Source organism: Balaenoptera ricei, chromosome 2 (assembly GCF_028023285.1).
Source record: "Balaenoptera ricei isolate mBalRic1 chromosome 2, mBalRic1.hap2, whole genome shotgun sequence".
Taxonomy (NCBI): domain Eukaryota; kingdom Metazoa; phylum Chordata; class Mammalia; order Artiodactyla; family Balaenopteridae; genus Balaenoptera; species Balaenoptera ricei.
In genome coordinates this window covers 166,614,633-166,629,373 of record NC_082640.1, presented here as the reverse complement: position 1 = coordinate 166,629,373, position 14,741 = coordinate 166,614,633, and the positions used below count along the sequence as shown (strand labels likewise).

General features: G+C 36.7%; 1 protein-coding gene across 2 annotated transcripts in view; it reads left to right on the top strand.

Annotated features, from left to right (window-relative positions):
- Positions 1–13,789, top strand: part of SEL1L (SEL1L adaptor subunit of SYVN1 ubiquitin ligase) — a 56,903-nt gene extending 43,114 nt beyond the window's left edge. For both annotated transcript variants that reach the window (XM_059914772.1, XM_059914771.1), the window contains 5 exons: positions 659–824; positions 1,353–1,427; positions 2,517–2,689; positions 6,656–6,784; positions 9,688–13,789. In XM_059914772.1, coding sequence (XP_059770755.1) covers positions 659–824; positions 1,353–1,427; positions 2,517–2,689; positions 6,656–6,784; positions 9,688–9,897 — 753 coding nt within the window. In that variant the 3' untranslated portion in view covers positions 9,898–13,789. The remainder of the gene's footprint in view (positions 1–658; positions 825–1,352; positions 1,428–2,516; positions 2,690–6,655; positions 6,785–9,687) is intronic.
- Positions 13,790–14,741: the final 952 nt, after the last annotated feature.

Here is a 14,741-nt window from a genome sequence, read left to right as displayed (position 1 = left end):
TTCTTTGCATGATTTCTTCTAGAGCAGAAACAGACTTAGCCAACTAGCACTGGTATCCTGAGGGAAGGCTCTGAGGGTCTGTGTGTTAGAATCACACTTATTAGTTCCATTTGTCTCTCCCTCCTGGAATCAGCGTTTATAAGCGCAGATATTATTGTCTGCAGTCTCTCTAGCACCTAAGACAGTATCTGAGACATAGTCAGCCTCAAAAAGTGTATGTTAAATGAACGTTGTTAGCTTTCTCGTAATTGGCACTTTCGAGGGGCATTGTTAAATGCTTAGCAAAGTTTCTGAACCACTCTATGCTTCAGTCTCCTCGCTTGTAAAATGGAGCTGTTTGTTACTAGGACTTACTTCATAAGAGAGTGGTCCCTCATGGGAGGAGTAAGTGAGTCAGTGTACATACTATACATAAATCACTAGGACAGTGCCTGGCCGGAGTAAATGGTATATAATTGTTTGCTATTATTTTTATAAACCTGTTCTAAAGACTAAGTGAAAGCTTCAAATAAATATCCCAGACTTTTATATATATATTTAGTAAAACTGCCAGAGATTGAGAGAGCAAGCTTAACAATTGCTTATAGCCAAAGTGCAAAAATGATTTTCCGACATATCTTTCTTAATCTTGTATTGATTATTTTTCCTGTTTTCATAGTTGTTTAAGAATGTATGTGAACGGGGCCGGTGGTCTGAGAGGCTCATGACTGCCTATAACAGCTATAAAGATGGTGACTACAATGCCGCAGTGATCCAGTACCTCCTGCTGGCGGAGCAAGGCTATGAAGTGGCACAAAGCAACGCGGCCTTCATTCTCGATCAGAGTAAGGTTCATTTTAGTCCTGCCTTGGGTTAACCTGTTTAAAAAGAAAAGCCACAAAGATACTTCTTTATTATTATAACTAGAACATAACAGCACACATGCTCAAGTTATTTTACCTCAGGTTTCTAAGCCATCAAAGTTAGTTTTATACAGTTGACGATAGAAATGGATTTGACGTCCATCATAAAGTTAACTGCTTTCAGTAAATACATTTTTCAATCTACAGCAGATGCAGAAACATTGTTTTTCCAGTGGTATGTAGATCTCTAGTGTTTCAGTAGTCTCGTTATTAGTTCTGTGGTGAAAATGTGTCTCAGGAAGTAGTGTTGCCCTGAATGCAATGATTCCTTTGAACTCAGTATTTTATTCCCATACTTGTTTAATTTCAATAGTTTTTTCATTTAATATTTGTTATATCCTAGTTCTTATTTAAATTATGCTCCATGTATCCACCCTGGTTTGCAGATAAAGCCTAAAAGTCTAGGGCCTTTCCTTAAACACCTGATTTGTATTTCAACTTTCCCTGTAGGAGAAGCAACCATCGTAGGTGAGAATGAAACTTATCCCAGAGCTTTGCTGCACTGGAACCGGGCCGCCTCACAAGGTGAGTGGTTGGTTAATTCTAGGATAAGAATTTCACCCAGGGACCTTTCTTTATTGTTTTTTGTTTGTTTGTTTTTAATCTCACATAAAGATTAAATCATGTCATTCACCACTTTAAAATTAAGCAGAGATACTAACTGTAGCTTAACTTGTTTGCGTTCATGATTGGTATTCATTCTTAAAATGGAAGTTCCAGTCCCAGGGTTTCTAAGTTGAACTGCAAGGTCTTTATTGTACTGGACATTTATATCATGCTATGCTTTACTCTGGTTTTTAGTTGGAGGCTAGTATGTTGTATTAAATGAGAACTTAATAGAATGTGTAAGACTATAGGTGTAAAACCTAAGATTTCAGTCTTTCCCCACTCCTTTTTATTTGAATAGTTCTTTCTCACACATACTACTCTCAACGTTGTCTGCCTATCCCTTTCTCCAAGCCTAAACAATGGTCCAGTTGAATTATTTTATTTTATTATTTTTTTAATATATTTATTTATTTTATTTATTTATTTTTGGCTGCGTTGGGTCTTTGTTACTGCGTGTGGGCTTTCTCTAGTTGCTGTGAGTGGGGGCTTCTCATCGTTGCGGTGCATGGGCTTCTCGTTGCGGTGGCTTCTCTTGTTGTGGTTCGCGGGCTCTAGGCACGCAGGCTTCAGTAGTTGTGGAGCGCGGGCTTAGTTACTCCACGGCATGTGGGATCTTCCTGAACCAGGGATCAAACCCATGTCCCCTGCACCGGCAGGTGGACTCCTAACCACTGCGCCACCAGGGAAGTCCCCAGTTGAATTATTTTAAAATGTTAAATGACAGAATAGAGTGATCATCTGAGGAGTATTATTAGTGAAATAGAGATTACACCCACTTTGTTTTACCTCTCCCTGACTATTACAAAAGCCTTCTTCAGAAGAGCAACCCTTTTAGTTAAATTTTTACTGAATTTCTATGTTGGCTGAAGAATTTGTTATAAAGTTTGTGTGTTACAAATTAACATTTATTTTATATAAACATGTTAGCAGGAGGAGAAATAAGAGTTTGGTCTGTTTTCAACACACCTTATTTATTGGCAGTTTTGCATTTACCTTTTGTTTCAGGCTATACTGTGGCTAGAATTAAGCTTGGAGACTACCATTTCTATGGATTTGGCACTGACGTAGATTATGAGACGGCGTTTATTCATTATCGCCTAGCATCCGAGCAGCAGCACAGCGCACAAGCTATGTTTAACCTGGGATATATGCACGAGAAAGGACTAGGCATTAAACAGGTGAGTGTGACTTTGAAACAAATGTATGAATAATGTAATTGTGATTTGGGGGGAAACATCTTCATTTTTATAGGAAATAGGTTTACTTTAGAATGCGCTCAGATTTTAGGTGCTAAGTTAGGAGGCAGTTTTGTAATATTTCAGAAGACTGCCCTGCATCTCTCTCATCCTCAAGCACACACACATATTGATATCTACACTGTTATATTTAGGATATTAAGCCAAAGACAGATTCATGAAAACGGAAAAGCAGTGCTGCCTCTGTTGATAAGTGCTGTTTGAGAAACTGTCCATCAATAGCCAAATTCTATCATTTCTAGATTATTTTGAAATGAATTTAATGTTTGCTACTGATGAACTTATCTTCATTCTTTTACCTTCCTAATGAAGGTAAAATTAGGAAGGTCTAATTAGGAAGGTCTAATTCTTTAGACCCACGGTCTTAAGTTTTTGCCTGTGTACCCTTAAAATAATTTTGAAAAACTGTGTATGCTCTTGCACATTTTTAATTTGACATTTAAAATTTCTCATCATAAGTTTCAAAGGGTCTAAGTCCTAGCTATTTTAACCACTAACATTTTTATAAATAAAATGACTAAATGACTTTAAATACCAAAACAATTTGATAACCCCATTATTAATTTTTTTAAAATACACAGCAAATTTGTTAAATGAAGATAGTATCTTTTCCTTTTCTCCTTGAATTTATATTTTAGTCCGTTATTCCCACAGAATTGTATACCAGTGTAATGTACTGATCACTGATCATGCTTATCTGAAACAAAAAAGTGTATAAATTCAAATTTGAATTTTATTTCCTATGATTATAGGCTCATAAGTATTAAGAAAAATTCTCGAGATATTATTAGCCATAGTTGGTCAGTTATTTATATACTGTTGTTCTCATCAACCTCATGATATTATAAAATTTGATAAAATTTTACTTTTTGTGGTAATTATTGAAAATGTATTTTTTAATGAGATGAATAGAGCATTTTTAAAAATTAGCCTAAGTATCGTGGAATAGGTTTACCATTAATTCTTGTTTTCATTTTATAAATATATGACTGGAACCTTGTGCACGTAAATAAGTATATGGGAATGGGAAGAATTTTATTATAGTAAGGTCACTTAATTCTTTAAACTGCTTTAGAGTTATATGCTGTCTTGGTAGTTTGGGCTGTGGTGACAATACTATAGCGCAGTGGCTTGAACAACAGACATTTATTTCTCACAGTTCTGGAGACTGGGAAGTTGAAGATCGAGGTGCCGGCCGATTTGGTGTCTGGTGAAGGCCCTCCTCTCTCTGTGTCCTCTCAAGAGGAAAGAGCGAGAGAGAAGCAGCAAGCTCTTTAGGGATTCTGATAAGGACACTAATTCCGTTCATGAGAGCTCTACCCTTATGACCTCATCCAGTCCTAATTACCTCTCAAAGGCCTCACTTCCTCATACCATCACATTAGGGAGTAGGGTTTCACATATGAATTTTGGGGAGACACAAACATTTAGTCCATAACATATGCCAAAACTCAGACTGATCTGTCATTAAAATTATTTCTAATGATCTGTCACTTGTTAACTTGGTTAAGCCCCTGTTCAGTTCTGTTGAAAGCAAAGAATTGGAAACTAGAGACTTGCAAAAGGAGGTGTTCCCTGATCACTGGACTCATACTTTCTCAGTTTCTGGGAGTAATGTCTAAAAGGCTTTCCCAAGGCTTATCAATAGCTAATGATACTCCTTGCTCATTCAGTCACTTAGAGACACTTTGTGACCTTATGTGCTTTTAACTCTAGAAGGTTGTTCATTTCATTTTGTTAATGCACTGTTTTTTGTCAAAGTGCTTTTTTATTTTATTAGACTTGAGTATTTTAATTCCAATATGTAAGTTTTGATATTTTACATTTATATTAGTATTAGATACTTGAGTATAATTTTATCAAGAATCTGGAGCTGCAGGCTGAGTGCGTTCAGTTCGTGGATGATCTCTGCCATGTAACATAGTTGTTGAAGCCTCCCTGCATTGTAAGATCAGTCAGCCAAATCAGACTTAGTGTCTATCAGAAAGTCTGACTTTGTTTATTAATTCAAATAAAAGTAATATGGGTTTGATGCCTAATGTAAAGATTATACATAAGTTATGGTTTTTATACATTTAGTAATAATTTGCTAAAGACAATCAGAATTAAAGTCATATAACTAACAGTCTGTTTTTATAATAGGCTGTAAAACAAGAAAATCAGTGTGCTTTTCTCATCATAATTTAATTTGTAATGTAAAGCTTGTACAAATTCTTATGAATAAAGACTATGATAAAAGGCACAGAATTCCTTTGATTAGCATTAGGGGAGGGAACCCTGGGATTCAGCTTTTAAGAATAATTAATCATGTATAAAAATCAGGATAATTTCATTAGTTTTTATAAGACATTATGATCACCTTTTCTTATTTGTTTTATGTTTTTTTAAATAAAAGAGATACTCATACTCTAAAAGCTAATCAGTCCAGCATCCAGTATAGATAGAAAAATATTAAGTATTAAACAAGATGAGGATTGGTTATAATTGGAATAAGTAATTCAGGATTTGATTGATAAGATAAGATTTAGTTACCCTATTGAATCATCCACGCAGAGTCTGCGGATCACATAAAGTTTGATGCATGATCTTGAAAAATATGACTACAAATAAAATTTGTTACATTTTTTAAAAAGTCAAAGCCACTGACCATACTGTTACTTTTATTTGAAGGTGCTCTTCTTTTTTTTTTTGTTTGTTTGTTTTGTTTTGTTTTTTTGTTTTATTCAAATTAAAATTCAAGCTTTTCTTTTTAATCTTTTAGATCCTAGTACATTTCTTTTTTTTTTTTTTTAATTTATTTATTTATTTTTGGCTGTGCTGGGTCCTCGTTTCTGTGTGAGGGCTTTCTCTAGTTGTGGCAAGCGGGGGCCACTCTTCATCGCGGTGCGCGGGCCTCTCACTGTTGTGGCCTCTCTTGTTGCGGAGCACAGGCTCCAGACGCGCAGGCTCAGTAGTTGTGGCTCACGGGCCTAGTTGCTCCACGGCATGTGGGATCTTCCCAGACCAGGGCTCGAACCCGTGTCCCCTGCAGTGGCAGGCAGACTCTCAACCACTGCGCCACCAGGGAAGCCCGGTGCTCTTCTTTTTAACTAAAAAGATTCACCTTAGGGACAAGTATAGAGAATAGCTGAAAGTAACTGCTTATATTTAAATATGTAGAAAAAGTCAGTCTTAATGTTTAGCCTTTCTTTCCCATGTCTCATGGAATTCTTACCTATGAGTTTGGTATTCTTTGACAGTAGTCAGGGGACGGGAGAAGTGAGGTTGTTAAATGAGAATTTTGCACCTCCCACCATCCCATTCTACCACTTATCTGAATGCAGAGCACTCCAACCTGGGCCAAAATTAGTAATGACTTGTTTCGCCCTTTATAGAAATACATCTAAGACAGGAAAACACAGGATGCGAGTCCCTTAACACTGTCCATGCATGCACCCCTTGGAAAACTTTGAGTATGTCTACCCCAGTTTGAAGATCACTGTTGCAGACTGAAACCAGGAATTGCTTACACTGACTGGTTATAAGTAGGAAAATATTAACTTGAGACTTACAGGTCACCCCTGGAAGTCTCCAGGTTAACAGTGTTATGCATAGGTATCCACCGTATCCACAGGTATCCACTGTGTCCACCGTATCTGCACAGCAAGTGGGATGTCAGATCAGGGGAACACAAGTTAACTTTTAAATTTTTCAGCTAAGTTTGTCAAAATTAAGCAGTTAGATAATTAAACAAATTTTACCTAATTAAAGCTTGGGTTTTTTTCTGTAGGTAAGGGAAATTTTAAAATGAAACTTGAAAGGTAAAATAAACTTTCCTAATATATAAATAGTAATTATTTTTACTTAGTTTAACAAGAAATGAACTTTGGTTTGCTACCTGTGTTATAGGATATTCACCTTGCAAAACGTTTTTATGACATGGCAGCCGAAGCCAGCCCAGATGCACAAGTACCAGTCTTCCTAGCACTCTGCAAATTGGGTATTGTCTATTTCTTGCAGTACATACGGGAAACAAATGTAAGTGGTCCATGCCTCTTTTAACTAAAATACAAATGATGTAACCTTCTCAGTCCACAGTTACGTTTTTGCAAAGTTGGGGGAGGGGAGGAAGGACCTGCAAGTGTCTGGTCTCTTTCCTTCTTCCCAGATGAAGGGACCTCATCAGGTGAGGGATGAGTGTAGCCACAAAGCACTTAACAGTTCCCAGGTAACATTTGACAATGGTTCCCAGTGCTAAAGCATTTTTCATTGGTGCAGATGTTTTCTGGTTTAGGGAAGACTGAGACTAAACCATGGCAATTTGAAATAGTAGTTAAGTAAATTCAGTAAACATTAAATCAGATGACTGCCTACCAGTGACTCAGACCAGCGCCTTAAAAAGAGAATTTACGACATGGGAAGAAGAAGTAGAACCTGAGAACCAGCCCAGGCTGTTGTATTTCAGATTCTTCTGATAGTGGAACATGTTAAAAATACCACTGGAACTGTGTTTCCTAAAAATACCTTGAATTATTTAAATATGCTTAATGGTAGAACTTTGCTAGGAGATGGGTGGGTTACCCATTCTCTTCAAAACTACCAACTCTAGTTACCAACACAATGTTGGTGCTCTTGGGTTCGCCAGTTTTCTGTTTTGTTTACAGTACCTGTCGTTCCTCCTAATGGATTCACTGGTACAGCATTTAACTCTGAAAGTCCTAAAATGTATGCAGAAAGAAGGGCTATTTAACTTTAATTCACGCCAGACCAGAAAAGGATGCTGTTTCAACCTTTTGTTAACATCTTTCAGAACAAGTTGTGCACCATTTCAGCACTAGATTCCGGAAGGGGCTTTCCCTCTTTGTTACACAGATGTAAATTTAGTCCATGCTGCTTCAGCATCTATAAAGAGAAATTCGACAACTTCTCCCTTTTGCAACCCTAGCCCGTGCACTGAGGTCCTCCACGTATAGGGCTCCAGAGGGCTGGAGATGTTGGCCTCTGTCCTCTTGATTGCTTATACATTTGTAATGTCAAATTTATAATTGTTCAATAGCGTGAGCCAGGGTATGCTGTACGCTCCGTTAACTCAAAGGATCTTTGGTCCTTTAACTGAAAAGCTAACAGGGTGGCCACCTGCTCTTTCTCTCTGAGGACTATTTCAGACCCTTGTCTCTCACAGTTTTTATTACTAATAAACTACTGATTACAGTCTAGGATTTGGTCATGTAATACACCATGTTAAGTTGTTGTGTTTTATACAGAAGTTTCAAGAAAACAATAAAATGCCCCGTAATCCTACCACCTAGATATTCCAACTTTAAAAAAAAAAAAAAAAAAAAAGAGTAATAAGTATTGATGGTAAGAAAGTCAAACAATACAGAAAAACAAAGTCTACTATTGCAGGTCCCACCCCAGGGAACACAGTTAATAGTTTGTTATAATTTTTTTTCCAGAAAAATTTTAGCACCCGTACCTACAAATATATATTATGGGGACCTTTTAAATGTAATTTTATTTAAACATAAAGGATTATGCCCCATATTTACTTTTTTTGTGGGTAAGTAGCAGTCAGAAAATACCAGGAATAACTTAAGTGACATTAAAACAATTAAAATATCACAGATGAAGAAAATAACTTTTAAGTTCAATTTCAGTTAAATATTTAGTTAAATCCTAACTAAAAAGCATTATTTGTTCAGCTATTAAACTTCTGAATTCCTGTCATTTTCAGTTACATGAGAGAAGTAGTAAAATAGCCCTGCTTTCATTAGAAGAGAGCTTTTTAGCTAGTGTGTCATCACTAAAAATAGGTTATAGGTGAGGTGTGTCAAGATACTGATTTCCACCCACCCTTGGTCCTCCATTGTCCCCAGTGTTTGTTTCAAATATTTCCTGTGAAAAATGGTTGGAAATCAGTGCATTAGGTTACTGATGGAAAGGAACCATATTAGATACCTTATATAGTCAGCTGTTAAGAATTAATAGCTCTGGTCCTCAGACATTATTTTGAGTTTCAGTTGAAGGCTTTTAAAACTTTCTTTTTTTTTCAGTTGAACTCATTGTCTTTATTTTTTTGTCTTGTGTTGTCCTTAATTTTATTAGATTGGATCCTTTGTTAAAGTCTGGTGGGTTTTATTTTTATTTTTTTTAATTGAAGTATAGTTGATATACAGTACTATAGAGTTACAGGTGTACAATATAGTGATTCACAATTTTTATAGGTTATACTCCATTTATAGTTATAAAATAGTGGCTATATTTCCCATGTTGTATGATATATCCTTGTAGCTTATTTTATACCTAATAGTTTGTACCTCTTAGTCTCCTACCCCTATATTGCCCCTCCGCCTCTTCCCTCTCCCCACTGATGACCACTAGTTTGTTCTCTGTATCTGAGCCTGCTTCTTTTTTGTTATATTCACTAGTTTGTTGTATTTTTTAGATTCAACAAGTGATATAAGTGATATCGTACACTATTTGTCTTTCTCTGTCTGACTTATTTCACTTAACATAATGCCCTCCAAGTCCATCCATTTTGATGCAGGTGGCAAAATTTCATTCTTTTTTATGGCTGAGTAATGTTCCATTGTGTATATATGTACCATGTCTTCTTTATCCATTCATCTGTTGATGGACACTTAGGTTGCTTCCACATCTTGGCAATTATGAATAATGCTGCTATGAACATTGGGGTGCATGTATCTTTTAGAATTAGTGTTTCTGTTTTTTCGGATATATACCCAGGAGTGGAATTGCTGGGTCATATGGTAGTTCTGTGTTTAGTAAAACCCTTTTTTTTTTGGCACACATTGCAAAATGTTACTAAAACCAACTGATTTAATAAATTCTGTATTTATCTCTAATCTGTGATGTAACTTTCCTAGCTACTTCTATTACATTTTAACGATCATAATGATTTTTATACGTTTCTCATTAAGCTTCGAGATCTGTTCACCCAGCTTGATATGGACCAGCTTTTGGGACCTGAGTGGGACCTTTACCTCATGACCATCATCGCATTGCTGTTGGGGACAGTTATCGCTTACAGGCAGAGGCAGCACCAGGACATGCCTGTCCCCAGGCCTCCCGGGCCACAGCCAGCACCACCACAGCAGGAGGGACCGCCCGAGCAGCAACCACCACAGTGACCCACGGCGGCCAGCCTTGACCAGTGACAAACAAGGAAATCGTTTACCAAAAACACTTGCATTTGATTTAGGACTTTGGATCAGTGGCCACCTCCTGGAAGAGGCACAAGGAAGCATTGAATTCCTAAAGCTGCTTAGAATCTGATGCCTTTATTTTCAGGGATAAGTAACTCTTACCTAAACTGAGTTGAATGTCCGTTTCAGTGCCGTATGGAATAACAACTCTCAGTGGCTCCCCTGCCCCCCCCTTTTTTTTTCCTGGAAACATGTGAGACACTCAAGGTAATGTCTGCTGTGTCCAACTATCTTTCTTGGGTCCTTTTGGTCATTCTTTCAATGTGCATAAGTTCTGTCAACCATCTTTAAGGTCTCATGCGTCGACACTAAAAACTGATCGATGTAAAAAGGAAAACCCAGTTAGTTGCAAATTTAACCTTGACGTGTTTGAAAGTCTGAAAATAGAACTTGCCTTTTAAGTTATAAAAAAAAAAAGTCTTCAAAGTGTTTCAGAACTGCGATAACCGAGCAACTTTTACCAGGCCACATGCAAGTATACATATTCAGCATATTTGTTACTTTAAAAGGCAAGGTTGGGAGGTTTCCTACTGTTGGTGATTGTCATACTTTATACCATACTTCTCTCCTTCAAAGACTGAAAGGCAATGTTAAAGAGTTTTATGTGAACTTCATTTCCTTGGAATGGAATATATAGAAAACATTGTGAACTGACTTCTTGAGCTAACACGTGAACTTGCCCCAAATTACTCAATGTAATTTGCTTGTTTGTTTTGAGTATACAGAGCCTTTATCTGGAAGCCAGAGGATGGACTAAAGGGGAGAGATTAGAAAACAATATTGAAGAACTCTGGGTGGGGTACCAGGATCACAGACACACTTTTCCAAAAGTTGAAGCATTTGTTCCCAGGATTTATTTTACTTTGCATTTCTTATTGCAAAAGAACAGACCACCCTCCTGAATTTTTAAAATATGAAATATTGTTGCCAAGCTATGGCATACAGTGACTACCATTACAGTACTAACACTCAGAGAATCTGAGATGCATTAAAATCAGTGGTTGAGGAAAGCCAAAGCCTGTTTGTACTGTTCAGGGAGATTTTTATTTCTGCAGTTTGATGTTACAGTAGAAGATCAACCACTTGCTTAGCTTTTGTATTCACCACCCTCCCACTGTTAACATCAGGAAAATCAAGGCTATTACACTTCAGAATTGTCTGGTTAAGTACTACGGAGAACAACAACGACAGCAACAACAAAGAAAACAGAGAAGGTCACATACCACAAATGAAAAAATGAAAACTTCAACCAAATTTGTATTCCTTTTTGTTGTCAGATGGCAGCGTTCACCAGCCTGTATCTGGTCTGAGGCCCTCTTAGTGTCTGAGCAGGCTTTCTGTGCCTGCTGACCTCAGTCTGTTTATATTAATCTTTATACTCTTTTTCCATAACCCCTCATCTGCCAGAAAACTTGAAGAGTTGTAAGACTTTGGTTTTTGAAGTAGAGATTGTATTTAGAACTAGAGTGAATTAGTCTGTAATGAACATGAAGGCTCTAAATGTGAAGTAGTGTGCTTTTTTGGTGTTTAGAGTATTATGAGAAACCTGGTAAGCAAACTTTCCTCCTAGATAATTGCTTCTAAATAGGAAGAGGTGGTGACAGCGAGAACCATATGTATAAATGCAGATCTGAAAGGTAGGAAATTTTACCCTCAGAAGTGTAATGTTGCTTTGGGCAGCTCATGTAAATATTAAGACTTGTTTGATCTCTTACATTAGAGATTAGAGTACAGTCGGTACAGTATGTTGGTGTCTTCACCCCTGCCTGTTCTCCCCCAACCTTCAAAATAAGTATGACCCACAATAGCAGCCACGCTTCATTTCGAAGGAACTGTTTTAATTTATTTAAAACTTTAACAACTAAACTTCCATGTTTTTCTACCATCCACCTAATTTTTCGTTTAGCAGCATTCTTATCTCTATCTTTACTTCCCTCTGTTAGTACTTTGAAAAAACATTTCTTAAAGCAGTGTGCACTACCCAGAGGCAGATGGGAAAATGTGGTCTTGTTCTCCAGGCAATAACTTCCCGTTAGTGTACCACTAGCCATGTCCTTTTTATTAATCTTCCAAATAGATCTTTTTCTTGGCTTTTGTCCACCTCCTGTTTTACCCTAGGTCATTTGCTACTGGAAATTTGAATGGTAAATTTAAAATAACTTAGTTCCTATGGCTTCATTTAAAGACTGTCTCAAAATACTTTGCTCCCTTTTTCATTCTGTACAAGGGACATGATACCTAAGCAAATAGGAACTGGGTTTGGTGTTTCTCCTAAAATAATGCTCAATACCTACCTAATCAAATGGCATCCATTTGAATAAAATGACAGTAACTAAAGCTAGTTAATGTCAGTGACATTAAACTAACTCCAGGATTCAGGAGTTTTAATGTTAGAATTTAGAGCTAGCAGATAGAGTACGGCTTCATTTCTCCGTGGTAGCCCTTCTCTCCCAATCCCTTTTATAGTCTGTCTTCCTGCCTTCCAAGGTGATGACAGTAGTACTCTACTTAGCTTCTATTCTCTTGTGCATTTGGTTTGTTGGTTAGTCAACTGTTCCAGAGTCTTGAGACTAACTGTTTTGCTTTTTGTTTTATGTTAACAAAGGTAGCATTGGGGTTTGGGGTTTGGTTTTTTTTTTTTTCCTTTTTGTTTTTGGAGCTTTTGTTTCTGTATTCTGGGTAAGGCTTATCTTATTTTTGGTTAATATCCAATGGCACAGAAAAATAAACCAAAAGGTTTCTTTTTTTCAAAATTCATTATTATTTAGCATTTAGATGAACTTGTGAGTCATTAATCTTAATACTGTTGAGGATGTGTTACCCTTCTGCATATAAGGTTAATTTGTGAGAGTTTTACTGCTAAGCCATTTTATTTCTGTACCATTGGGAAGTTGTAGAAACTTCTGCTGGTGATCTGGCCATGATCTGTTGCTTTATTTAATTAAGGAGCTGCTGTTGCCTCCAGGAAACTTAAATATTTTGTATAAGCTTTTTTTTTCTCCCTTTCTTTGCTCCTCATGTTTGTTCTTCAAACCAGTGTTTTGGAAGTATGCATGCAAGCCTATAAATGAAGACCACAACTCTTCATGTGTGTAGCATGTGTATTATATTGTCTAGCTACATCTGCAAAAAACCTTTTTCAGAGGTTTGGACTAACATTTCACATGCACATTTCAAAACAAAAAATGCTTCAGAGAAACAGCCCCTTTACCTACCAAGAAGAGCAATGTGGGCTACATTTGTCCCAATAACAGTGTTTGTTTTGAAAGTGAATTTAATTATGTTATACAATATTTTGACTACAACTGTGCAAGAAATAAAGCAAAAGAAACTTCTATTTTCACAAAAATACTTTTCATCAGTCATTGCTCTTAAATATAAATGAAAATACAAAATTTCTGAATATCATATTGTCAGAGGCACTACCTGATTTTTAAATGTGTAGTAGTCCTCGAAAAGAAGCTAAATTTCTCCTTCCACTTGGTATTTCAAGAAAATTGAAAATATTCCAAGTAAAAATGATTTGTATTTTTAAAGTGTTTGCACAAGTAAAAACCTGATGTGTGCATGAGAAGGATGTCTTGGTTGTGTGCAGGGAGTCACCTCACATGCACCGGTTTTCCTGTTGGGAATAACAAGATGACACTATTCTCTTTGATTTAAAAAAAAAAAACCACATAATATTGATACGATCAAGGTGTAACCACTATCAATATTTAGGAAACGTTTTAAAAGACCGTAAGCTGGCATTGGAAAGAACACCATGGTAGACTTTCTGTAAATTTATTTTGTATTTAATTAAATTCAGTATAAAGGCTGGTGAAGTGTAATATAATTGTGTAAACAAATCCTGTTAATAGAGAGATGTACAGATTCGTTTTGTACTGTATCTTGAAACCTGTGAAATAAAGATTCCACCTCTGGTTATCCTGTATGCTATAACGTACCATGGCCAGGCACCTCTCCAGGCAGACTTTTTTTAAAACCTGAATCTTTCAATTTTTTCATGAACTTTTTTGGAAATTCAGAAACTTCTGGAAAGCATTCATTAGGGGCAGTTTGAATCCATCTTACATTTACTTTTAACTATTGAAATTCAGATTTCTATAAGTTGAATTTTATCCTACAGAATATGAATTTGCTAAGAAATGTTTCCCTTTTTAAATCTCTGAGATCTTTGACCTGAATCAGCCTGTGATATATAGTATGCGTATTCACTGTTATCCTGATTATGGTAAAACTTAGCTAAAGTTTGTTTATGCATTGCCTTTTCCCAGAAAGTTTTTAGGAGGGCTTACAGAGCTACATAACGGTGCAACACCATGAAATTTACGTAGGATAAGTAAGTAAAGGGGAAACAAAGGAGAAAACAGTATTAAATCAGGAGTGAACTTTGTACACAAAATGCATGTTAGAACCAGGCTACAAATCTGGCCCTAACTTCCTAGCAGCCAACTCAAAAGAAATGGAGTTAAAATGTTCATCTTAGAAGCATCAGATCCTTGAAAAAGTGTGGATGATGCAGATTGTGGCAAGTGGAGAAATTGGGTCTCAAATTTTACTTCTGGGAGCATAGTCAGCCACCCAAGATGACTTTGACTGACCTTGACTAAAATAAAAGTTTTGAGGAAGTTGGACATCAGAGCTGTAACAGCAGTTTGATCATTCAACCTGGAGTTGGGTGTGATGCCTATTGACCAGTTAGCGCCTTTCTGACAAGTCATTAAAATGAGTCCTTGGTCTTCACTGGATGCAACTTGATGAGAAAC